Raw genomic sequence first — 27,798 nt, 5'->3', positions numbered from 1 at the left:
TACTGCAAATGTAAAATCCAGCAGGGAGAGAACAGGTGTAAACATTTCTGGCATACAATTCTGGAAGCACAATACAGGTAGCATTGTGTTGAAAGGCTCTTTGTCACAATAGATGGTATAATATGTTTTTTCCTGAGTATAGACTCAATAAATCAGAGGGAATGGCTGACCCTGAAGCAACATGAATTGCTCAGTGAGATTATTAAAGACCCAAATCATTAAGGACTCAGTTCGACAGTTGAAATTAAAAATGAATCTGTTCTGAAAATGCACCATATCAGACCTTTTTCTCATTTAGAGTCTGATATTATTTGTCAATGTAACTGCCTCTCTCTTAATCACATCTTCATGGTGGAAGATTTAGGCTCTGATTATGCTAAAAAAATGGAATTCTGTGTCATATTGACAACTGATTCTCAATGCTTCAAAAATTATTGGTAGAAGCAAAATGATTACTATTCAGGCTGGCAGTGAAAGATCCAGTGGCTGAAAGACCCAAAGGGTCTTAATGATCTGATAAGTGATATACAATAAAGTCTTAAAACACTAGGGTTCCTTAATTAAAAAATATATATGGTTTAAGAAAAGAAATTCAAATAGTATAAAAGGGTATATATTAAAAATGTTTTCTTCCTATTCTAAATGCGAATGCTTTCCTCCAAAAATCAACTCTGAGCAGTTTTCTGAATATTCCTCTAAACACTCCCTGTATATATAAGCATACATGTGCCTGTATAACCTATATAACCTTATTTAAAAACACAGGTATGAATACATGCTACAGGGACTTCCTGGTGGTCCAGTGGTTAAGAACCCACACTTGCACTGCAGAGGGCTCAGGTTTGATCCCTGGTCAGGAAACTAAGATCCCACATGCGGTGTGGGGTGGCCAAAAGATTTGTTTGTTTGTTTTTTAAATGCACATAGTGCTTATCAAAACCACCCATATAAGCACTTAACCAAGTAACCTCATCCAGGGCATAACATTCCCATAGAAGTATATGGTGTAAATGGAACTTTCAATGCGGAAACAATGTTAATTTCTAGATGCAACTTGAGCATCTAGAAGCTTAGAATCAAGATGATCCTGTGCAACTATGTTGTTTTACTTACAGATGCCACTGCAGAGGTCTGCCTGTTACTCACTGTTACTTGCTGTACTCTAACCCAGAGAAACTGTTTCCTTCTCTGCACAGGATGCATCAACTCTCTGGCTCATATGCAGAGTGGGAGGGGTGCTATAGCTGGGAGACGGATGGAACAAAATAAAATACAAGTGAAGGGCCCTCAAACTCCTGCAAAACTTCCCTGAAGTATCCAAAATTCCTGCTACTGTCCACTTAGTTGTCCTCAAGGTACAAGTCCACCCACCTCCGGTCACTCATCCACCCTTAATCTCCCACGTTTCCACCATTCAGAAACACCATCTCCTCTAACAAGCTGGGGATGACTGAGAACAGAAGATAGTGAGTCACCACGGAGAGGGGCTGGGAATGGCTTTTCTGAATATAAATATGCATAATTCAGTGGCTGGAAAACTATTCCTGGAATCAGATGATGAGCTGCTCAGGCTCTTCATAAGGCACCAGGGTCAATTTACTTAGTTAAGCAAACTGCTCTTGGGAAGGTAGATATTTGAGCAAAGTTAAACAGTTATTTAAACATTATTTTAGAACAATTCCATTATTTGTATGGACTTTAGTTTTTAGATACATGAATTAATAAATTCCAACTCTACTCAGGAATGGCTAAAAGATTTAGCCACCCCCTTCAAGGACCTTTATCAAGGGTTTATAAACTAAAATAGCCGGAGTCCTTTCTTCCAAATAACTTGGCATCAATCGGCAGGAAATGTTCTGGTTGGGACTGCTTCTGAAATGCTCACTTCCTCTGCATTGACCCCATATCTGACCCAACACACTTTCTCCCCTACTCCCCGTCCCCATCCCATCTGACCCTACAGAGATGCAGTTCAGCCAGATGTTACCGATCCATCAAAATCCCCTGCTGACTCAAGGAACTCCATTCATTCCAGGAGAAGGATGGTTTCTTAAAACTTTAAGATATTAGAAAACACTTCCGGCCGCATCCTAGTCCCTGAACGGGAGCCCCTCTGCCTACTCATAAGCCTTACAAATTGGGCTCTGGGCTCTGTGGTTAGTATACTAGTGATGTCTACGTATATCATGCTCTTGCAGACAAGAAATTCCCCTTCTTTAATGATGTGCTTTTCTTAGGCTTCACTGGTTTGTTTTAAAGGCACCAGATGTCACATCTGTATGCAATGCAACTTCATCCCTATGTTAGAGAGCACTCCTGCAACCACTATGAGTGGAAGCACCACGTGCAGCTGCCCTGAAATGTGTTCAATCGCACGTGTTTGTCACTACGGTGTCTGAATAAATGGTTACTGAGGGTGATGAAAAGAAAGGTATGTTGAATGCAAATGCATATGGACACGTTAGCTTATTAGGGTGTTATACCAAAAAAAATCCCTAGATTTCTAAATTCATTGGCTTAACAATCATTTTAAGAATAATGATTTACTTAATAATCATTAATAATCAGAAATAATTTACTCAATATCAATAATCAGAAAAATTTACTTAATAATCATGAATCTTTTAAGTTCCAGGCATTGGGATAAATCTTGAGAATGTACAAATAAGACAATGCTTCAAGGGAGCTTACAGTTAGAAGAGAGACATGTGTGAGCAAGTGAAGAGCAAAAAGAATGCAATGAAATCATTTATGGGACAGTGGGAAAAGACAGGAAGGACTGGTTTAATTCCTAGAGATAAGGCAGATTAGAAAGAGAACTGCAGCAAGAACTACTGAATTACTTAGGAACTAACCAGCCTATTCAGAGAGTGAACGAAGCCACTGAAGTTAATAAAATCATACAATATCTGAATTTTTTATTTATGGACTGACAACTGGCTTACCACATTGGTATGTCGATGAAAAAGAATTTTATTTAATAACTATCTTCAAAAAGAAACTCATTTCCAAAAAATAAAATAACATATCCACATATATTAATTAAAAAAAAACTTCTTTCTGTTGACTATATGAATATCAGAAAATAACATAAGCAGAATAAATACATTTGGAATATAGTCACCTATTTTCATTCATTTTTAATTCATATCCCTCTTTAAATCCACATCTAAAGAATTCACTTTTTCTAATGTGGACCTATTATTTAAAATTTTTCATAAAATTACTTACAATCTTCAAAGTTGTATTTTATAATCACTAAATTTGAAACTGTGAACACCCGTGGTGGATTCATGTCAATGTATGGCAAAACCAATACAATATTGTAAAGTAAAAACAAAAAAATTGTGAACAGCTTCAAGAGAATTTTTTCTATTAGCCATAATATTTTTAACTTAGAAAACACTCTTTATGTAACTGCTTCAATACCTAGTATATTCAAAGTAAGTCCTGCTAAACAAAAACATTCTAAATTGTAAATTTTAAGTCAAAATATATAAATACTTCAGCCCAAGTATTTTTATACAGTTACTGTCATTTTGCTACGTTTCTTGAACAAATACTATCTTTCTTTGATAAATACTACCCTCCTTTTGGAGAAGGAAATGGCAACCCACTCCAGTACCCGTGTCTGGAGAATCCCGTGGAGGGAGGAGCCTGGTAGGCTACAGTCCATGGGGTCGCAGAGTCGGACACGACTGAGCGACTTCACTTCACTTCACTTCACCCTCCTTTTAAAAGATAAACCCTGTCAAATTTGTCTATGTTGATAATTTTTAAAATGTTTATCTATATGTGAAAGCTGTAAAACAGTCTTCCTGGTCTCAATCCATTGCAGTACAGATACAAAGTTACCCAATTAAAAATAGGAGTTCCACCAAGATGCTGCTCACAGATTCAGTTATTCCAAAGGACAATCACAAAATCTTGAAACTATGAGTTTGTATACATATATACAATGTATATGTATATGACATTACTTATATATGTATGAATACATATACATATATGTATATATATAAGACTTTATTTGAGCTCTCATCATGTAATTTGTTCAGTTTCTTTCTTTCATAGGGATGTGATTTCAAGTTTTGTCTTCAATAACTGCAGTTTGCTAAAAATGTCAAAAGTTGTTATTGTTTTGCACTTGAATTGTTGAATACTTTGATGAAAGATTTCCAGCTGCTTTTTTAACTTATACAATCAAAATATGGGGGATTTGTTTACAAGAAGCTTGATATCACTTTAGTATCCTTGTATTGATTTACAAAGTACCATCCTTAAAGGCTCATACAGTTCTAATACCCAATCAATAGAGCAGGTAGCTTAGAAGAACAACACATGTCTGGAGTGAGGGGAAAACAAGACAACAGAAGCAGAATCTTGCCAGAATCACATAAAAAGAAAGCTGAGTGATGCTGGACTGGGCTTAGATTGGAGACCATTTAATTTTCAGCAGATCCAAGCCACCAGAATGTGTCCTAAATTCCAGTGGTACCCAGCAGCCCTCGTGTATGAGCAGAAGTCACACTGATGTCAAGTTTTGCATCTGCAAGATGGATACAGCAGGCAAGGAAGGAAGGATGCTGGCAGGGGAGTGACCATGGAGATACTGGAAGGGTGCAGAGGGAGGCATTGGGGGACCCCAATAATGCCAAAGAAGAGGCAAGGAATTTTAAAAATTGAGGGATTGTTGTCAGCTAGGCTGAGAACAGGTAGAAATTGATGTGTCAGACAACAAAGTATTCAATGTATAAAAGAAGGTGGGGCCAAACAGTACAAACTTCCAATTATAAAGAAGAAGGAGGGATGTAATTTACAACACGATAAATGTAAATAATACTGCTGTATATTACAAATGAGAGTTAAGAGAGTAAATCCTAAAAGTTCTCATCACAAGTACCTATATGAAATGATGCATATTTATCAAAGGTATTGTGATACCACTTCATGATGTAAATGAATCAAACCATTGTGCTGTATACCTTCAACTTACACAGCCCTGTATGTCAATTCTATCTCAATAAAACTGGAAGGAAAGAAAGAAGATGGGGGATGACAGAAACAAGGAAGGCTGGAAGAAAACAAAGCTTGAGGGTCTGAGCCTCAAAGAAGCAAGGATTTTGATTTCAAGATGTAAAGTTAATTATCCAGATCTAGCAGAATTCTAAATGCCTGCTTCCAGACAGCAACCAGAGAACCTCTCTACAACCCCCAGCCCCGCCCTGTAAAACATCGAATTTTCTCCACTAATCGGGGTTGCCAAACCAGCTTCATCATCAACCTGCCTTATCTATGAAGCCCCATGGATTCACAGAGACAGAACATGCTTTTCAAAGTATCATCTTGGGAAATGGAGAGACTGGGCTAGCACATGCAGAAAACCAAACTACTGGATTTCTAATGTCTATGCTTGTTTCACACTGAGAAAATGGGTCAGCAAATGAAACAGACCACGGAACCTGAGACCTGAGACCTTCGGCTTGTCTGACACAAGAAAACAACGACAAGACTCTTCCACTTTACAGACAAACCAGGGAGGCCAAGTGCTGAGCCGTGACGGGACTCATCAGAGGCAGGAGATGGCCCGGCATCCATGGTTCCTTTCATCTGCAGCATCCTTATGTTAATTTCTTAAATAAACCCCATGAAGTGAAGTGAAAGTTATGTCCGACTCTTTGTGACCCCATGGACTATACAGTCCGTGGAATTTTCTAGGCCAGAATACGGGAGTGGGTAGCCTTTCCCTTCTCCAGGGGTTCTTCCCAACCCAGGGATCAAACCCAGATCTCCCACGTTGCAGGCGGATTCTTTACCAACTGAGCCACAAGGGAAGCCCAAACCCCATGAGATCACCCCCAAATCTCCTTCCAGATGCTGGACAAGATCTCCAATGGAACAGGAGGGAGTTTACACTGAATAGCCTCAACCTTCCCCATGAAATAATCTGAAAAAACCGTTTGGATTTCCATGATCCCAAGGAAAGGGCAGTGATTCCCTCAAAAGGACAGAAGTTGGTGTTGAATTTGATTATTCCAAGGTTACCTTGGGCTCCATCCCAGGACTTCATAGTGTCTTTGCCGTGCAGGGACTCAGATGTAAATCGGCAATCCAGGACGCAGTCACTTAAAAGTGAATGTGCCGCGACACAAGTAAACTGTGGAGTGTTCTAGAACTCCCCGCTTCAGACCTCCTCCCTGCTACCCCTCCTCCTCCTGAATCCAGGCCCCACTCGACGTGCGCCCCAACTGGGGCCCTTCTGCTGAGCTGCTCACCTGCGCCCTGCCTCTCAGTGGCCTCTCAGGCCCCCTGACTGTCCCCTACTGTGGGGCGCACCTGCCCCACCCTCACCCTGCACCTGCGGTCATGCTACCGGAATGCTTTCTCTGACAGCCACATGCAGGGCTGGCCACAGCAAAGGCTACGCCAAGTGCAAAATAAAACCAAATGTTTCTTGCTCAAAAACCAGGAAAACTTTCCCCCCTTTCTTCTACTGTCTCTCACTCAACCTGTCATGGTGCTTTTTTCTTTTTTTATGTTATTTAACGTCATGCTCCTTCAGTCACGGGGATACTCACCTGTGGGGTGAGTGCAGACCCCACAGCACCTGCAGTTCCACTGTGGTGTGGACTGTAGACATCTGACCAGAACCCCCACCATGCCCAGATCCCCACAGGGTGGGAGCAGGGGAGAAGGTGGCAGGTGGGAAGACGACAGGAGGCAGAACTTGATACAAGCCGACGCTCCAAGTTCCTGGGACTTCACTTACAAAACACAAATTCAGAGTCAATCACTGCTATATTTAGAATGGATAACCAACAAGGACCTACTGTATAGCACAGGGAACTCTGCTCAGTGTTATGTGGCAGCCTGGATGGGAGGGGGATTTGGGGGAGAATGGATACATGTGTATGTATAGCTAAGTCCCTTTGCTGTCCACCTGAAACTCACAACATTGTTAATCAGCTATATTCCAATACAAAATAAAAAGGTTTTATTTAAAAAAGAGAAAAAAAGAATTTTAAGATGGCAAGTACAAAATACTGAACTCTAAATGTGGGGTCTTTTATGGGTGCAGGGCTCCATGAGCCACACCAGTGAAGTCAGGCCTGGCCATGCAGTTCATGACCTCACTTCCTTCAGGTCTCTGCTCAAATGTCACCTCTCAGAAAGCTCTCCCCTGACCATGTGTATAAAATAGCAAACCACTCACCCACCTTTCAGAATGTCACATTCTCTGACTCTCCTTTTCTCGATAGACCTTACTACTGCCTGGTAGATGGGAACTTGTTGATGAAGTGACCTGTGCATCTGCTGTCTGTCTCTCCTGCTATAATGTTTGCTCTGTTGAAGAAGGGAGTTCGTGGTGTTCATTGTTACATCTCCTGGGTTAATAAACCCAGACATATGGCAGGGGCTCCAGAAGCACCTGCTGAGTACATGAATGAATGGTTATTAAGCTGCACAATGACCACGACAGGTTGTAAATGTGCGTTTCAGGAATTTCAGGCAAGAGTGAGTCTTTGTGAGCTGGGGCCCGGGTACACAGCTTACATTCTAAAGAGGAATAATTTTATGACTGCTTTCTTCAAGGTTTGTGCAGAATTCTCTAAGGTCACAGAGAAGGCTCTAGTGGAGGTGACACCCTTGGGTGGAAAGTGATTAGGACTTAGCTTGATGGATGTGCTGGGCATAAGGGGGTTGTACTCCAGGCTGAAGGGCTGCTTTAAAAAAAAAAGAAGAAGCATTAAGCAGTCTGGGTGGGATATGAGGGTTTAGTCTGATGGTCCAAGAGAAAAGAGAGGGTCCAGATGCCTCAGAAGAGAAGAAAGAGCATTTAAAAACCTGGGAAGACATGAGAGAAACTCTGAGGCTAGGACATCCACATCCTACTTGCAGAGCATGAGAAAATTGGTTTGCTTGGAGTAGAGAGTCTGGTTCTTTTAATAAGTCATCAAATGGAATTGTAATTCAGGGGCATCTTATACTAGAATGTCTAATCTGATATATGCAATTTATTACAGAAATTTATTATATTAATTTATATGCATGCTTTTTATAAGCCTCAAATGTTTATCTACTAGAGAATTAGAAGCAATGAAATCTACAGAGATATCTCTTTTTTATTTTATAAGCTCCAATTGCTGACTCTACACCATCACATGTATCCTTAAATCAAATAAATATGTGTACAATGTGTAAGTTAGTAAGTGGGTAATTTCTGAAATTGATGTTTTATATTCTATGGATGCCTCTACTTTTTATATATGTTTATGGATTCTCAAATTTGAATCCATATCAGTGACCAGATGCAATCTATCAAAATGTTTACAATTATTCTAAAATGTATATGGTAGTGGTAGTTTAGTCACTAGGATTTTTAAATTGTGCATAGTTTAAAGAACTCATTAGATTTCAGGAAAGTAGTTCCACTTTGTTCAAACCAGATAAAATGGGTAAGACGGTGTTTGTGCTGTGCGTAACTGCTCAGTTGTGTCTGACTTTAGTGACCCCGTGGACAGTAGCCCACTAGGTTCCTCTGTCCATGGGGATTCTCCAGGCAAGAACGCTGGAGTGGGTTGCCATGCCCTCCTCCAGGGGATCTTCCCAACCCAGGAATCGAACCCAGGTCTCCCACACTGCAGGCCGGATTCTTTACCATCTGAACCACCAGGGAAGCCCAAGAACACTGGAGTAGGTAGCCTAGCAATTGAACCGGGGTCTCCTGCATTGCAGGCAGATTCTTTACTAGCTGAGCTACCGGGGAAGCCCAAGATGTTGTTTAGAATAAAATTACAATGTATCAAACATGATTGCATTAAAACATGATTATAAAGTCACACTGTTATAAGAGACAATGAAGGACATTCTATGTTGATAAAAGGATCCATTCAACAAGAACGTCAGAGGTCCAAAACACATGGAGCAAGCATCAGAAGGACTGAAGAGAAAAGCAGCTCTATAGGACTAGAAGGAGACTTCAATATACTGCTGCTGCTGCTGCTAAGCGGCTTCAGTCGTATCCAACTCTGTGCGATCCCATAGATGGCAGCCCACCAGGCTCTCCGTCCCTGGGATTCTCCAGGCAAGAACACTGGAGTGGGTTGCCATTTCCTTCTCCAATGCATGAAAGTGAAAAGTCAAAGTGAAGTCGCTCAGTCGTGTCTGACTCCTAGCGACCTCATGGACTGCAGCCTACCAGGCCCCTCCGTCCATGGGATTTTCCAGGCAAGAGTACTCTCCATAATAAACAGAACAGCCAAACAGCATATCAGTAAGGAAAAAGAGGCTTTGAACATCACTACAACCCACCTAAACCCAAGAGACATACACAGACTATACCACCCAGCAACAGTACATGCACATTTTTGTCAAGTTCAGATGGAACATTCTCCAGGATACATTAAGAAACAAAACACAAAAAATTAAATTTTAAAAGAATGAAGTCATACAAAGTTTCTTTTATGATCACAAGGGAAGGAAACTAGAAGTCAACAGCAGAAGGAAAGCTGGACATAATTCATAAATATGTAGAAATTAAACAACACACCAAGTCAAAGAAGAAATCACAAGGGAAAGGAGAAACTATCTTGAGACAAGTGAAAATGGAAACACAATATACCAAAAATAGGATTCAGCAAAAGCACAGCTAAGAGGAAAATTTATAGCTGTAAATGCTTACTTAAAAAAAAAAATATTAAAAGATCTAAAAAATGTGATTGTATTTTGGCAATTTCACAGTTGAACCTAGTGAAACTGGTCCATGATTATACTGGATCTCGGCGTTTTTCTTTTCTTTTCCTTCTTAACTCTCTAAACTCTTTAACGCTCAGTAGGTTTTTCAGTGGCAGGAAAGACAATAAAGCCATATTAAGTAATCAGCCTGGAAGATGACAGAGTAGCAGCAGCTGCAGTATTGGGTTTGTCTCTGCCAACGCCTCCAGCCATATCTCCCACCAAGAGGACGTACCATCCCCAATCCCAGCCAGACTGAAACCCCACAGGCCTAAAACCACATACAGCTTGAGCCCCAAAGACATGTCCCTACAGACTGAGCACATTACAGAAGGCACCTTTCACAGACCGAACCCTCCACGGATTGAACATACGACAGACTGCATCCCCCATAAACTGAAACCCTTAAAGAACAGACTGCCACAGACTGGACCCCCTTCATTCTAAACCCTTCAAAGACTGGAGCCCCCACACACTGGACCCCTCACAGACTAAACCTCTCACAAACTGAACACATCAAAGACTGAATCCCCCATAGGCCACACCCCTTGAAGAACAGACCCCCCTGTTGATTAGACTCCTGATATTCTAAACCCCTCACAGATTGGACTCCCATAGACAGGACCCCTCACAGACTAAACATCTCACAAACTGGACCCCCCACAGACTGAGCCCCTCACATCCTACCCAGGCTCCTTAAAGCCTCTCTGTGTACCAGCCTTTCGGCCTTGCATGTTATGATGGCTCCTCTGCAAAGAGAGCCTTAGATTCCCCCAACCACACCTCACGTGGGTCCCCCAGTCCCCCGCCCACCCACCCAATACTGAACAGAAGTCACAGGTCCTCTGGGCTCTCAATTAGTACCTGTTGTGAACAGAGATAAGACTTTGGTAATCTACATGTAAATATACTAAGGTGTCATAGTCAGAAGCACTTTTGTCTTCATGATTATGCTTGGCTACTTACAAAAGACTTTCTATTGGGAGTCATAATTTGCGTTCTAATTAAAACTGTTTCTGGGAACACACGGTATGAATTATGAATACAATACCCACATGAAGCTAACACCGACAACCCACAAACAAGGAACTATTCAAACAGCTTCGTACACCAGCTAATGAAGTAGATAAATCATATTTTCTCTTGGAAGCTGCATATATTTTTGTGTCTTGGACTGCTCAGGAATCAAATTAACATTCTTTAAAGAATATGTGTTTAATCACTAGTTTTCAGGCTCAGCGGGTAACTAGCTGTACATATCTTAATGCTATCATGGAATAAAAGGAACATTATAAATATCTTTATCTTATGTGGTAATATGCCAATGCAGAAAGTCACAATATTGATAAAACACATTCATTCATTTCTTCATTAATTGAAAAAATTATTTAAGAAAGAGACATGATCATTGCTATGAATGAATTGAGATTGCTTTAGCATTTCCTGTGATATCATCTAGTAAATTTTTCCCCTCACAAACTACTACAAAATAGAGGGCATATTATAGTTAGCTAAGCTTTTATGAAATCCTAAGTAATACATTTTTCCAGGTTAACTGAACTACTCACATTAATATTACCTATGAGATTCTTTCCTACAAAATGTCAACAGTATATTGTATTACAATGATTACGTGTATCCACTGGGTCACCCTCTGGCTTGGATGAAGGATCCAGCATTTCTGCTCAGGTTCTTCATGTAAAATTGGGATAAGAGTTGCTCCTTGGGGTAAGAATTAAATGAGTGAATAAATGTTAACCACTTTTCCTTTTATATGTGATCATTAATGGAACAAATATTTGGTAAGTGCCTACCATAGGGGGCAAGCACGTTTCTAAACAGAGAACAAAACGGAGGGACATTTTCTGACGGTGGTATAGAGAAAAATCCAGCTGGGAAGAAGACAGGGAATGAATGAACATGTGGCAGGAGATGGGAGGAGAGATGCTGTTTCACAGGGCAGCTAGGGAACAACTCACTGGAAAAGTGACATTTGGTAGAAATTCTAATATTTCTAGTATTCCCACGGCAGCATGAAGAGACAGAGTTCCAAGCAGAACAAAGGTCCACTGGGCCGCAAGCACGGTGCGTTTGAGGAACAGCAACGTGAATGAAACAATGCAGCTGAATGAGGTAATGAGAGAGGAGTGGGAGAGATGAGGTCAGGGAGGTGACCAGGGGGTCTGGACACGGGAGGTCCTGGCAACCGCTTCAAGGACTCGGTCTCAGGACCTTCCCTGGCAAGGCAGTGGTCGAGACTCCGTGCTTCCACTGCTGGGGCTCTGGGTTCTGAAATGGGAAGGCAGTGGGAGTTCTCCACAGAGTCATGACAAGGTCTGGCTAACACGCTGAGAGAGAACAGTGCAGCCGGGCAAGGCTGCGGGAGGAAAGAGGAGTTTCATTCATGGTGGTGATGATGGCGAGAAAGCGGCTGAATCCTCAGGATAGTCTCGAGGGGGTAACCGCAGGGTGTGCCGACGGATGGGATTGTGGGGCATGAGAGAATAAAAGATGAGTCAGGGAGGACTTTGCATTTGGCCTGAGCAATTGGAAGAAAGGAGTTTACCACTTGCTGAGATGAGACCGACAGCAGGAGAAGCAGATTCTGTGGAACATTCAGGAGTTTATTTCAAATCTCATGAGTGAGTAATACTCATGACACGGCCAAGTGGAGCCACTGAGCAGACAGTTGGCTATACAGCCTGGATGTAGGGAAAGGTCTAGACTGAGGATATAAATTCAGGAGTTACCCACATATAGACATTTAAGCCTAACTGAAAATATGATATAATTCAACTCAATACGAGGTATAATCTCATTCTTTAAAAAGTATTCTGATTTGTCCTTTGAATTTTATCAGCCTGAAGTGTATTTTGCATCCTAAGTTGTTACAGATGTGGAAGGGGAGGAGTTGAGGGTGGTCTTTTATCATCTCCAGGTATGTGGGCTAATATTCCATAAAGTCAGGCCAGAAATAAAGTTGAAACAAACTGACTTTTCTTCTATAATTTACCCCAGTGTCATTTTGACCTCACACCATCTAAATGAAGAATGTTCCAAAAAGAACTATTCATTATGCTGTACACCTAAAATGAATACGAAGTTATAAGCCAACTATCTCTCAATAATCTCAAAAAGAACTAAAACAGAGAAGCAAGTTCCAGAAAATAGCATTCTGAAAAAAAAGGTATTTGTCTCAAAACCCAAATAAAATTGAAATATAGACCTCTATAAACAATCTAGTCTCTTTTGCTGCAACAGCAATGGAACAAGTATGCTACATACTCAGAGTTGAAACAGCAATTAGCTAAGTAATAAAATTAGGGGGCTGAGCATCCTCTATAATATCTGAGTGTCAGTGACCACGATGATGTTTCCCAGGAAACCAGAAATCTCCCAGTAACAAATATTGTGAAATATAGCTCCCCTCAAATGCTGTGTTCTAGATCAGCCTCGAGTACTTAGAAAATAAGGACTTTCTAAACTCTTCAAAAACAAACAAACAAACAAACCCAAACCTCCTTCCGCTGATCTAAGCAGAAAAGACACGGGGGTCTTGGGGACAAAAACTATTGAGGCTTATCAATAAAAACTAAAACACAACAACAAAAAACAATAAAGCCCACAAAATCCTCAGCCTGACCAAAGATTTTCCCAGGACTGTATTCTGATAGATCAAAGCTTTTCTGTCATTGCTTTTTCCCTTCTTGCCTTCCTTCCTCTCTCCCTCGTTTCTTTCTTTTTTGTCACTGCTTTAAAGAAACATCACTGGTTTAGATAAAAAATGGAGAAGAGGAAGGAATAAGAAAGGTCAATCTCAATTTTTAAAATATCTGACATAAAATACTTTAAAGGAATATAATTACAACATTAAAATACACTTAATATTTAGGACTAAACTATCAACATTTTACCAAATGCAATTCCTTTGGGGACCAACCAGAATTAATGTGAATTGCAGATGACATGACTGTTTAGACAGAAAATATTAAGGAATCCACAAAACAACTACTACAACCTGTAAGTCAATCTAGCAAAGTTGTAGATTAATGTACAAAAATCAATTGTATTTTTATACAATTATACATACTACATATATAATAGCAGTGAGTCAATGGAAAAATGAAATAAACAAGAGGACTGAAAAGGGAAAATATTTCAGAATAAATTCAACAAAGACAATGGAAGATTTATACACTGACAATAACAAAGTAGTAAAAGCAATATTTCCAAGTTTGTTCCATTCTGGACGCTTTCATGCTCTCCTGCCAGCCCACCCTTATATACGCGCTTCTGCTCCTAAGTATATAACCAAGCTGCTTAGAAAGGCAGAATTCAAATGTACTTGAACTTTATCTCATAAAATTAAAGACCATCTGCAGAGACAGACTGATAAAATGATATAATTCCATAAAGAAATTAGTCTGCATTGAGGACCTATTATTTATAAGATTATTTCTCACACATTTTTTCTCTCTCAGTACTCACTATAGCCCTCTATGTAAATATATTATTATTATGTAAAATTTTTTCCAGTAAGGAAACGGAGACTGAGAAAGGCCCAGTTATTTGCCAAAATACACCCAGCTATTAAGAGGCAGAGCTGAGACACATGTATTTGGGGTGCTTTCCACTTATTTAGTGACATTACCATAAACAGAGAATTTAAAGCAAGTGAATACATGTAGTTTTGGATTCAACTATCAATACTTTGGGTGTTTTTTTTGTATCACCAATAAAGAAGCACACATTTAAATATAATACTGACATTTTGTGGGGCTTTTTCTTGTCACCAAAATGTCCTATTTTTCCCACAGGGCAGTCAGTATTTGGTGGAAAGGTGATTCACCTGCTTCTTTAAGAGGTGGTTCTGTATAAAACAGAGTCCCACGAGCTTCTAGGAAGTACCTGAGACTTGGGGAGAACTAGAAATGTGCTGCTGCCTTTGCTGCTGCTGCTGCTGCTGCTGCTGCTGCTAAGTCGCTTCAGTCGTTTCTGACTCTGTGCGACCCCATAGATGGCAGCCCACCAGGCTCCTCCATCCCTGGGATTCTCCAGGCAAGAACACTGGAGTGGGTTGCCATTTCCTTCTCCAATGCATGAAAGTGAAAGTGAAGTCGCTCAGTTGTGTCCAACTCTTAGCGACCCCATGGACTGCAGCCCACCAGGCTCCTCTGTCCATGGGATTTTCCAGGCAAGAGTACTGGAGTGGGGTGCCATTGCCTTCTCTGAGAAATGTGCTAAATTTGCTAAATTATAAAACAAACAGAATAGCACAGAACTAGGAGAGCCCACACTTAGGATACTGAAAATTTAACATGGAGCCAGCAGTCATTGCCTATTGTATGGCAGACAGCACCACAAGAACCTGTAAAACTGCTTATCACCATCTCGGACTGTCTTTCGTCAGAGAAAAAACACCCACATGCTTCCAACCTAGACACTTTTAGAAGTATCTATACAAAAATCTCATAATCTACTAAAAATACTTCAAAATAATGAAATATTAAACAAATGCATTGATGAACAGCTGTTTGCATGTTAATATGACTCCAAGTTAATACACTGTTTAAACATTCATCAGGAAAAGGAAAATCGATTTAAAAAATAAACCGTAATGCCTGACCCTCAAATCTTCTACCTTTGGAAATCCAAAGTCTGAAAATCATTAATAAATAACAAAATAAATAACAAAATAACAAATATTTTGACCTTCAACAAAAATCCCCTTCGGTTATTAAGCTCAATCGTACAGTGTTTCAGAATTTACTCAAGTGGTGGTGAAAATGTAGCACTCTGATCCAGTTTCCATCACTTAATACTAACAAATTTAATCCTAGGATACTCCTACTAATTATATCACTTAGAAGAAAGCATTTGTGTAAGTGGGGAGGCTAATTTCATCTCATATTTAAAAAAAACAAATGTTCAAGTGAAGTCTCTACCTAGATTTTCAGCTTTCTTATTTCTTCCACCTTCTGGTAAGCTCCAGAGTTACTGGAATGCAGAAATATTCTAAAGGGGGACTATGTTAATGGCATAGTCTGACTCCAATTATATGTCTCTTGTGTCTGGCATGAATCTCATGCACTTTCATCTGCCAGCAGCAGAAGAGGAGAAGGGGAGGGACAGAACACAGAGCTGCCATCTGCTGCTACCCCCCAGCTCCTGAGAAATGAAGACAAGCTGGGGAGTTTCTCCTGGAGACAGAAGCCGTGTGTATATCCCAGCGGGACCACGAAGTGCTTCCAGGAAGCAACATTTGGACCTCGCACATTAAAAAGCAAAAGAATTTCCCTGGAGGTCCAGTGATTAAGAAGCTGGGCTTCCACTGCAGGGGGCATGGATTCAATCCCTGGTCAGGGAACTAAGATCTTACAAGTCACGTGGGAATAATAAACAAATAAAAATAATTTTTTTTAATCCACAGTTAAAAAAAACTTACAAGAGACATCCTAAATAGAGTGACCCTGCAAAAGTAGCACTGGATTCCATTATGAGAACTGTAGATTTTCACATCCAGCAGCTGCAGACCACAGCAAGTGAGGTCTCAAGGTCACTGTCCTTAGACAGACACATTCTTAACCCAGTGTCCCGCAGTTCCCACCACCCACTGGGGTCCTTCTACTGACCCATTCCATTAATTCATTTCACAACCTGGCCCTTTAGGCATCTGAGTTTGCAACCCCTGGTCTGCAAACAATTAAACACAGTACTCACAGCTGCATGACCAAGTACAAGTGATTTGGGCTTTCATAGATGTCTTCCAGGGCCACGATGTTCTCATGCTTAATCCTGAAAGGAAAAAAAAAGTGCGCATATGGAATAAGTACATGAGACATGTAAGTACAGAGACATGCTACCTTAAAAAAAAAAAAAACACACATGTCGTAATAGCAAAAAGTTCTAAGACAGAATCTAAACACTACAAGGTGATGTTTTAAGATGCCTCTTCATCTTTTCCCCAGACTTTTTTCCCGACTCATCTTCCACGCTCTCTGCTCTTCTCTCTGGAGGCTCTGTATCTGATCACATAGCAATACAGGATAACCATCACTGCTTCCCTGTACACCCTACCCCTCTAGCATTTATTCACAGGAATCCCAGGAATGGGCCAAAATCCTATTATCTGGCAGGGTGCACTTTGGACAGCTGAGCCCCCAAGGAGCATTTACTTGTTTCCTCTTTTGCAGCCTCACAACGGCCATCACAGACTGACCGGAACAGCCCATTGTATGTAAATCCATCCCCACCACAGGCTGGATGTTCCAGGGATCAGCTTCACCTTCAGGTTTCTGACTCCAGGGTAAGTAATGGAAAACTAGACTGACCACCTCATTGGGGTTCTAGTCACCATTATCCTCAAAGGGCCGTTCAGTACCCCAAGCAAAGTAGACCGATGCTTCCCCAAGAGTGCCTCCCAGACAGGCAGCACCAGCGTCTCCTGGGAGATAGTGAGAAATGCAAATTCTCCTCAGACAGAATCAGAATCTCTGAGGCTGGAGCCCAGGAACCTGCTTTAACAAGATCCTCAGATGATCAGTCTGCACAAGGGGAGGTGGAGGAATTCTGTATTATGACAGGGCTTCTCAAAGGGCACACTTGAATCTCTGGGGAATCTGGTCCCAGCACACATTCTGATTCAGTGGATTCTGGGCAGGGCCTGAGAGCCTGGCATTTCTAACAAGCTCCCAGGAGATGATGGTGCTGCTGGTCTGCAGACCACACCGGGAGCAGCAAAGTCCTAACAATAAAACTAAAAGAGAAGAAAACAGTCTAATTCTTGCCCTTCGAACTACCGATTAGGAATAGCTTCTGCTCAGAATGTACAACTTGGTGTTTATTTAAAACATTTGAGAGAAGAATCATTTCATTATGAGTTAATTAGCTCTTACCACAAACTTCTTTGAAATGACTGCTGAACCATTTAAAAGCAAGCATTGAACAGGCAGATTCCTGTGAATCTCTGAAAATAGGCATGACAGGCTACTCATCCTATTTCCCCTCAGTACTTAGCACAGAGCTGCTTGATAGCATGGAGCTGCTTTGCTCCTAAACAACGAGTCATTATTTATTTAGGGAAAATGAATGCAATTTTCCTAAGTGTGAAATGTCTACCCCTCAAAAGAAATTTATAAGATAGAACAAACCAGAATATGATCTTCCTTTTGAGCAGATGAAACAAGAGAACAAACGAATTAACTGAGAGAGGCTATGCTTTGTTTTGATCACTGCAGCTCTTATCAGTCAATGCAGTTGATGTGTAGGAAGTAAGAACACAGATTATCCCAAATTCACATTTCATCTGATTCCAAGGCAGGGAACCTAATTATTTGTTGGCAGTGGCTTCTGTGGTTCCTAAGCAAAATAATATCAGCAACATACCATATGCACCAAGGAAACCATGAGAGAGCAACCTGGCACCCCGATACCCCAGATGTTTGTGGAATTATTATTATTGGACACGTGAAAAAAAAATGCAAAAACAGTACAGAATACATGGATTTTCCCCTTTTCCAATTAAAAAAAAATGCCATTGGAATCCATCACATAGGCACAAATGTCTTCTTTCAGTGAAGTTTACTTGGGAGTTAATTAAGAGCTTAGACTTATGGGAATGTGAAAGGAATGGGGTTTATACGGAGAACTGCCAGATAAAACACAGGACACTCAGTTACATTCAATTCTAGATAAACAATGATTACTTTTAAAATATAAATGTGTCCCAAATACTGCACTGCAGTTTATCTGAAATACAAATGTAAGTGGGTGCTAGGTCTGGCCACTCAAGTACATGAATCACAATAAATGAGCCTCCAAACTGGGCTTGGGGGTTGTACCTAGAATCTTAGCTCCCCTCAGAGGTTCGGCCAAGAAGACAATTTGAACCCTGGACTACAGCCATTAATACAGATTCAACTATATACACAGAGTCAACTATATACAAAGCACCTGCTCAGCCAAAGTAGGAGACTAATAAATTAAAAATGTAAGTCCTTTATTTGGATGCAAGGCATAGAGAAATTAAAATCTATTTAGCTTGCTACACCTTACATGAGTTCTTACAGTGGCTCAAACGGTATAGCTACTGACTCTCCCTTTGATGAATCAATCAGTCAATCAGTCATCACTTCCTGACTTTCTGCTCTGTGTCTGGGAGAACATAAGGAAAAAACAAAATAAGGTTTGCCCTCAAAAATCTTATCACCTTAATGGAGAGACCCATGAAGCAATGAGGGAAGAATTAAATGCTATGTACTACACAACTGTTGTTAAATTCAGAGAAAGCAAGGCCCTGGGTCAGAATTATAGTGAAGGCCTCAAAAAAAAAAAAAAAAAAAAAAAGATGGAGGCTAAGTTGGGTAGGATAATGTATCAATAAGCATATCATAAATTTCAGGACTTCCCTGGCAGTCCAGTAGCTAAAGACTCCGAGCTCCCAATGCAGGGGACCTGGGTTCCATCCCTAGTCAGGTAACTAGATCCCGCATACAGTAATCAGATCCAGCAGAGTCAAATAAATGTTTTTAAAAATTTCCAAGAAATTCTAAAATGGTCTTTTAAATGTCTCTTAAGAAAAGCGGTTTAATTCACTTGTAAATGTTACAATGTGACAAAAGATTGCAGCCTGTACTTTATGCCACCCTCAGATTCCTTAAGGAAAACCAAACTGAAAATTTTAAACATTATTTCATAGCCAAATTATCCCTACAAAATGCCATGTGAATATCCATCCACACATCTCTGCGTGCTCACCATGTACTAACCACACAGCTAGGAATCACAACAGAGGTACCTCAGCCCTCTAGGAGCTCACACAGCTGGGCGTCCAGCTGCAGCCAGGACACTTCACAGGCAATCTTTCTTATATTTACCAGAAATCGTCTTCTTTACAATTAGTGCTCTCTCCTGGTGCCAACACAGAACAAGCTTACACATCATACAAGCTCTTCTCATATACCCTGCAAATATTTGTGGGGTATAATTTCCCTACTAAGTTTACTCTTCTTATCATCCGTCAGTTCTCTTCCAACATGAATTCTATTCCTTCCATCGTGTTACTGTCACTTGTTTGTTGGTTTTGTTTGTTCAGAGCAGGTTATTCTGAACCGAAAGTAATGATCGCAGTGCAAGATACAGCATCAAGAATAAGATACTAAACAATAGGGTAGAGCTATTAACTATGCTGAGCTGGATATTATAATTTTGCAGATAAAGCTTAACCTTAGGTACATTTTTTACGGCAGCTGCATGACTGTTGGCATATAAAGAATATAAGCCCCATGGAGGCAGGGATTTTTGACTCTTTTGTTCATTACTCTCTCCCCAGTGCTGAGAAAAGAGCATGGCAGGTAGTATTAACACTGTCAGTACATGCTTCTTGAATGAATAGAATAATATAAAGTTTAGGGACAATTAAATGACCAGATTATTTTTACCTAAACTTCTACCAAACAAGATCTCCTCTCTTACTCAGGCTTGACTTTTTGAACTTAGCTTCATTAAACTCAGTCTTTTGGGCTCTATGTGATGCTTCAGATGATCAGAAATATTCTGGAGTTTGATTCTCTCTTCTATTATATTTATGACCCCTCTCCACATTGGGCCATCTGCATATTTTGTTGGGACACATGCATTCCCTATGTCTTCATCCAAATTCCTAAATTCTTAAGTGGGAAAGTTACAAGCCAGAACTCCATGGTATTCCACCAGAGACCCCATCAAGAAAACCAAGACATTCATTCATCAGCGGGCTTTGATGGCTGCTGAGTTGCAAAGCCAGCAATTTTAGCCCATTTATTTTACTGTTCTAGCCATAAGTGGACAATTAAAATTCTTTGCTGAAATGGCACTCCTCACTTTGAAAGTGAAGTCACTCAGTCATGTCCGACTCTTTGTGACTCCATGGACTGTTGCCTACGAGGTTCCTCCACCCATGGAATTTTCCAGGTAAGAGTACTGGAGTGGGCTGCCACTTCCTTCTCCAGGGGATCTTCCTGACCCAGGGATCGAACCTGAGTCTCCCGCATTGCAAACAGATGCTTTTACCATCTGAGCCACCTGGGACTTTACATACCACATAATACTATTTGAAAGGGAAATGGGTATTTGGAAAGAATTGTTCTTGGTAAGCCCATCGTGACTCCTAGCAACCACTACAGGTTTTACTAAATGCTTATAATCCATGTGCCTAATTTATAGTTTCAGAACTTTGCTGTGCAGTGGAGTCAAACTATCCTGTCTATACATCTCATAGTCTACCTTTTTCATATTTGGAAGATTTGCCAATATCTCTTATGTTGTTATGACCAACCTAGACAGCATATTCAAAAGCAGAGACATTACTTTGCCAACAAAGGTCCGTCTAGTCAAGGCTATGGTTTTTCCTGTGGTCATGTATGGATGTGAGAGTTGGACTGTGAAGAAGGCTGAGCACCAAAGAATTGATGCTTTTGAACTGTGGTGTTGGAGAAGACTCTTGAGAGTCCCTTGGACTGCAAGGAGATCCAACCAGTCCATTCTGAAGGAGATCAGCCCTGGGATTTCTTTGGAGGGAATGATGCTAAAGCTGAAACTCCAGTACTTTGGCCACCTCATGCGAAGAGTTGACTCATTGGAAAAGACTCTGATGCTGGGAGGGATTGGGGGCAGGAGGAGAAGGGGACAACAGAGGATGAGATGGCTGGATGGCATCACTGACTCGATGGACGTGAGTCTGAGTGAACTCCGGGAGTTGGTGATGGACAGGGAGGCCTGGCGTGCTGTGATTCATGGGGTGGCAAAGAGTTGGACACGACTGAGGGACTGAACTGAACTGAACTGAACTTATGTTGTTTTCTCAGATATTTCAACTGGGACACTTGAGATAAATGCAATTTCCTTAGTCCCCTGGGATGTAATACATCTAAATCAAGTGAATTAATTTTATAACTTTCTTTAGGCCCCACTTACATATGTGGACTTCCCTGGTGGCTTAGATGGTAAAGCGTCTGTATACAATGTGGGGGACCCGGGTTTAATCCCTGGGTTGGGAAGATCCCCTGGAGAAGGAAATGGCAATCCACTCCAGTACTATTGCCTGGAAAATCCCATGGACAGAGGAGCCTGGTAGGCTACAGTCCATGGGGTGGCAAAGAGTTGGACATGACTGAGCGACTTCACTTTACATATGTTTTATATATACCATGTTTTGAGTGTTAACTATGTGTCAAAACTATACTAAGTATTTTTAAGGATTTCATTTAATATAGTAACCTCAGAAAGTAGCTATCATTCTCCCTATTTTTAAAAGAAGAAAACTAAACTAAAACTAAACTTAAACTAAAAGTAAGACCCCCAAGAGGCTAAGAAAGCATTCCCAAGTCATACAACTAGTAATGGATTTGTCAAGATTCTAACTCCTAAGACCCTGTTCAAGCACTTATGCTATAACTTCATGTTAACTAACTTATAATGAGAATATCAAAGATATTCTCATAAATTCTGAGTTGTCTGTATAAAATCATAACACCTAAAGTTAAAGTATTAAGTTTCATAACTAACAACATAATATCCACCTCTGGAGGCAGTGAGGCAGAGATCTGTATTACTCTCCTGAAATCTACTGGAAGCTCTCAAGATACTTGGTTATAAACACCCTGACAAATGAAATCCCAGTGGGTCAAAGTGAGCCAGAGGGAGAGCTATTCAGAAGCAGAAGGAACAGTTAGGAGTCCAGAAATTCTAATTAGGAAGAGCCTTCAACCAGCCTACATATGCTGGTGTCCTCAGAAGAGGGAAGAAAGTAGACAGAGAAAAGAGGTGGGGCACCTCATCAACAACCAAATGGAAAACCAAAGTTCTGTTACCCTTGCATAGCTGAATCCCTAGGTCAGCACTCAATCTCTCTAAAACAGGGCCAAGAGAACCTTCATACATAAGGAATGTTCACCCCCAAACAGCAATCCTTTCTAATGTGCATAATTCAAAAGAATAATGTCACTAAAAACAACTCTGTGATGAAAAGAGCCTCACTTAATTTTAATCACTTGCCTACCAGGCCCAAAGTAAGCCCTGGATGGTACATCTACATACAGAGGGCAAATGGTTTAAGTAGTAATCTACACTAAAATTGGGCTTCCCTGGCAGCTCAGCTGGTAAAGAATCCGCCTGCAATGCGGGAGACCTGGATTCGATCCCTGGGTTGGGACAATTCCCCGGAGAAGGGAAAGGCTACCCACTCCAGTGTTCTGGCCTGCAGAATTCCATGGACTGCATAGTCCATGGGGTTGCAAAGAGTCAGACACGACTGAGCGATTTTCACTTATACACTGAAACCTCCATAAATCTCCACTAATGGGTAGAGTAGGTGAGCTGAGGAGAGTGGGCCCAGGCAGAGAGAAGGAGAGAAAAGCTGAATGGGAAACCAGCATATGGACGCTGCTGCAGACTTCTGCCTGCATGGCGACTGACAGCCATGCAAGAAAACCCCACGGAGAGCCAGGAGAACATTGTAAAGTTAATCCATGCAAAAAATTGTGCCAAATGCACAAGCAGGCCCCATGCCAAGCCCCCAAGCTGCAGAGAACATCAGGACCCAGAGGACAAGCATCCTATTGACTACACACGCTCCTACGAAATGATAGTGAGATCATTTCTCCCTCTGGTCCAGTTCTCCAACGCTTACAGAAGCCACACATTTTCAACTCCACATAAAGTGAGGGAGGTTAGAAAAACACTAAAGAGAAGAGGAAAGCGGGGAAATCCCTTTTTTGTTGTTGTTTTTTTCATCCTTTTTTCACTGATCTTGAGGGGGACAGGGAACCACAGCAGCAATTATGAACACTAAGAAGATTATCAGGAGGAAAGACAACAAAACATCTTTCCTTCATGTGGTCTTTAGAAAAGGTCACTTCTCTACTCAAGTGAAAGAGGCCACAGGAGAATAAGAGATGGAAGTAAATGTAATCAGAAGGGGACATGAGACAAGGTGTTTACTGGTAAAGGGGCGGAATGGATCTCAGCACAGGTGCGCAGATGGAAGTTGCATCAACGAGCAGCGACCAGTCTCCCATCCTCCTCCCTTAAGCACTTCTGGGCTAACAGTCCAGTTCAAGAAAGCTCTTTCTCAGGGGAAACACAGGCCCCTCTCAAGCAAAGACCTAAAGGACTGGGTCTTTCACTGCCCATGACTCTTAACTTTTTTTAAACAGTCCACAAAGCTTAAATTTCATTCACAAAAAAGATGCTACAGTTCTCTGGCATCGCAAAATGGCCTCAAAAATATCTGAAGAGCATTCTGACATGTTGGCAAACACTCTTGCTCGTCTAAGCAAACAGTATGTTTTCTTTTTTTTAATAAACAAAATAATGTCCTCCTTTCTTGGGTCATTTACAGTGGCTCAGGGTTAAGAACTTGCCTGCGATGCAGGAGCCTCGGGAGACACGGGTACGATCCCTGGATCGGGCAGATCCCTCGGAGAAGGGAATAGCTACCCACTCCAGTATTCTTGCCTGGAGAACCCCATGGACGAGGAGCCTGGCGGGCTACAGTCCATGGGGTCACAAAGAATCGGACACGACTAAAGTGACTGAGCATATACATAAGCAATACAGGAAACACTGTTGAGAAAATCAGGATATTGTCAGTCACAACGGAAAGTGATAGAGCTGAAATATTTGCCAGATGGTATTAAAAAAAATAATACCTTTCCTTTTTAGAACTTAACAGGCACACTCACAGACGTTATCACATTTCATTTTCACAACAACTCCGTAAAGCAGGTATTATTATTCCTATTTTATAGATGATCACTCCCAGTTTATAACCACTTAATCGTTCCCTCTGGTCTTGCTCTCTTTCTAACCATTCTCCGTGCTATTTAAAGAGTCATCATTCCACAATATAGAATATGCTGACCAAACCGACTGAAATTCATCAGTGGCTCCCACTAGTTCAGAATAAAGTCCAAATGACTTGACATGACCTACAAGGTACCATGTTGCTTGGTCTTCACATACCATCTCATCCTCCAGTGCTGCCAGAACTTGACTGGACCCAGGCAGTTCTCAAACACCAGTGCACACCTTCTTCTCTGGCCACACAGGTGTGCTCATCCCTCTCACATCTTCTCACTAATCTATTCACCCTCTCAGACCCATCCTACGGCACCTCCACTGTGAATCCCTTGCTATTCCTTACCTTTCGTAGGACTGATTCCCTCTCCTCTGGACTACCCCAGTTTTTTCATCACCTGTTGTTATACACATGGCATTGCATCCATCTGTTTGTATGAATATCCATGTATATATTAAATGGTTTTACATGCATAGAATAGAAGTCTAGAAGGATACAGTTAAACTGGTGAGTACCTCCAAAAGTGAGCTAAGATGGGAGGATATTTTCACCCTCCAGTTTTTGTTAACTGAGTTTCTTCATCTGAACACAACAGAGAGAAACGATTTGAGTGACTGTTTTCTCAATTCTTTCAAGGACAGCACCATACTAGTTGCATAGGAGAGAAAGTTAATTCATTATACATAATAAATTCTTTAGGGCATGAGGGCTTGATTCTCTTACTGAACTCAAGTACAAAAGTCAATGGATTGTTGTATTGCCAGATTTTTACTAAGAGGTACTTTTTAAAAGGCTCTTGATCAAAATCATCAACAGCTGGTTCACCAATATCTATCCATAATGCTGGATACAAAGAAACACATATTGATTAGTTTAAATGCTCAAGCAATCAAGACATACTATGCCTCTCAGCTCTGACACATCTAACTGCAAGATTTTGGACAAGTCATGAAATACTTTCTGACTTGATTTCTTCATTTCTTAAGTGAATACTAATTATGTGGTCTCATTATCTACCTCTATATACACACATATATATATACATGTATAGAGGTAAAATCGGAGAAGGCAATGGCACCCTACTCCAGTACTCTTGCCTGGAAAATCCCATGGACAGAGGAGCCTGGAAGGCCACAGTCCATGGGATCGCTGAGGGTCAGACACGACTGAGCGACTTCACTTTCACTTTTCACTTTCATGCATTGGAGAAGGAAATGGCAACCCACTCCAGTGTTCTTGCCTGGAGAATCCCAGGGACGGGGGAGCCGGTGGGCTGCCGTCTATGGGGTCGCACAGAGTCAGACACGACTGAAGCGACTTAGCAGTAGCAGTAGCAGCAGCATAGAGGTAAAATTATCACACATACACATACTATCTATGATATTAGATAGACATGGAGAGATCCTGTCTACTAGAAATATAGGCCACCCCAGGAAAAACTAGAATTCAAAGTCCAAAAGCTTTGAATCATCTTTCTTTGCAGCCAGCAGATGGGGCTGTAATCAACAGGACAAAAGGAGCAAAAGCCTAGTACCTAAATCAAGAACATCTTAAGAATGCAAGCCACTTTCCTTGTCTTTTTAAGGATTAAGTACCTAGAACTAACACCCAAAAATGATGTCCTTTTCATCACAGGGGACTGGAATGCAAAAGTAGGAAGTAAAGAGATACCTCAAATAACAGGTAAACTTGGCCTTGCAGTACAAAGCCAAGCAGGGCAAAGGCTAACAGAGTTTTGCCAAGAGAACACACTCATCATAGCAAATACCCTCTTCTAACAATACAAGAGAAGACTCTACACATGGACATCACCAGATGGTCAACACCGAAATTAGACTGATTATATTTTTTGCAGCCAAAGATGGAGAAGCTCTATACAGTCAGCAAAAACGAGACCGGGAGCTGACTGTGGCTCAGATCATGAACTCCTTATTACCAAATTCAGATTAAATTGAAAAAAGTAAGGAAAACCACTAGACCATTCAGCTGTGATGTAAATCAAATCCCTTAGGATTATACAGTGGAAGTGAGAAATAGATTCAAGGGATTAGATCTGATAGAGTGCCTGATGAACTATGGACAGAGGTTCATGACACTGTATAGGAGGCAATGATTAAGACCATCCCCAAGAAAAAGAAAGGCAAAATGGTTGTCTGAGGGGGCCTTACAAATAGCTGTGAAGAGAAGAGAAGCTAAAGGCAAAAGAGAAAAGCAAAGATATACCCTTTGAGTGTAGAGTTCCGAAGAATAGCCAGGAGAGATAAGAAAGCCCTCCTCAGGGATCAAGGCAAAAAAATAGAGGAAAATAATAGAATGCAAAAGACCAGAGATCTCTTCAAGAGAATTAGAGATACCAAGGGAACATTTAATGCAAAGATGGGCACAATAAAGGACAGAAATGGTATGGACCTAACAGAAGCAGAAGATATTAAGAACACATGGCAAGAATACACAGAAGAACTGTACAAAAAAGATCTTCAGATAATCACAATGGTGTGTTCACTCACCTAGGCCAGACATCCTGGAATGCAAAATCAAGTGAGCCTTAGGAAGCATCATTATGAACAAAGCTAGTGGAGGAAATGGAATTCCAGTTGAGCTATTTCAAATCCTAAAAGATGATGCTGTTAGAGTACTGCACTCAATATGTCAACAAATTTGGAAAACTCAGCAGTGGTCACAGGACTGGTAAAGGTCAGTTTTCATTCCAATCCCAAAGAAAGGCAATGCCAAAGAATGTTCAAACTACTGCGCAATTGCACTCATCTCACAAGCTAGTAAAGTGATGCTCAAAATTTTCCAAGCCAGGCTTCAGCAATACGTGAACTTCCAGATGTTTAAGCTGGATTTAGAAAAGGCAGAGGAACCAGAGATCAAATTGCCAACATCCACTGGATCATAGAAAAAAATAAGAGAATTCTAGAAAAACATCTACTTCTGCTTTATTGACTATGCCAAAGCCTTTGACTGCATGGATCACAACAAACTGTGGAAAATTCTTCAAGAGATGGGAATACCAGACCACCTTACCTGCCTGCTGAGAAATCTGTATGCAGGTCAAGAAGCAACAGTTAGAATCAGGCATGGAACAATACACTGGTTCCAAATCGGGAAAGGAGTACGTCAAGGCTGTATATTGTCACTCTGCTTATTTAACTTATATGCAGAGTACATCATGCAAAATGCCAGGCTGGGTGTAGCACACACTGAAATCAAGATTGCCAGGA

At 41.0% G+C, this 27,798-nt stretch overlaps 1 protein-coding gene across 2 annotated transcripts in view; it reads right to left on the bottom strand.

The window, feature by feature from the left end:
• The window catches only part of CAMK1D (calcium/calmodulin dependent protein kinase ID), a 393,969-nt gene that overhangs the window by 136,983 nt on the left and 229,188 nt on the right, over window positions 1-27,798 (bottom strand). For both annotated transcript variants that reach the window (XM_027560232.1, XM_027560233.1), the window contains exon 3: window positions 16,456-16,530. In XM_027560232.1, coding sequence (XP_027416033.1) covers window positions 16,456-16,530 — 75 coding nt within the window. The remainder of the gene's footprint in view (window positions 1-16,455; window positions 16,531-27,798) is intronic.

The sequence above is a fragment of the Bos indicus x Bos taurus genome, chromosome 13 (assembly GCF_003369695.1).
Source record: "Bos indicus x Bos taurus breed Angus x Brahman F1 hybrid chromosome 13, Bos_hybrid_MaternalHap_v2.0, whole genome shotgun sequence".
Taxonomy (NCBI): domain Eukaryota; kingdom Metazoa; phylum Chordata; class Mammalia; order Artiodactyla; family Bovidae; genus Bos; species Bos indicus x Bos taurus.
Note: the sequence above shows the minus strand (reverse complement) of the source record. Positions and strands in the feature narration are given on the sequence as shown.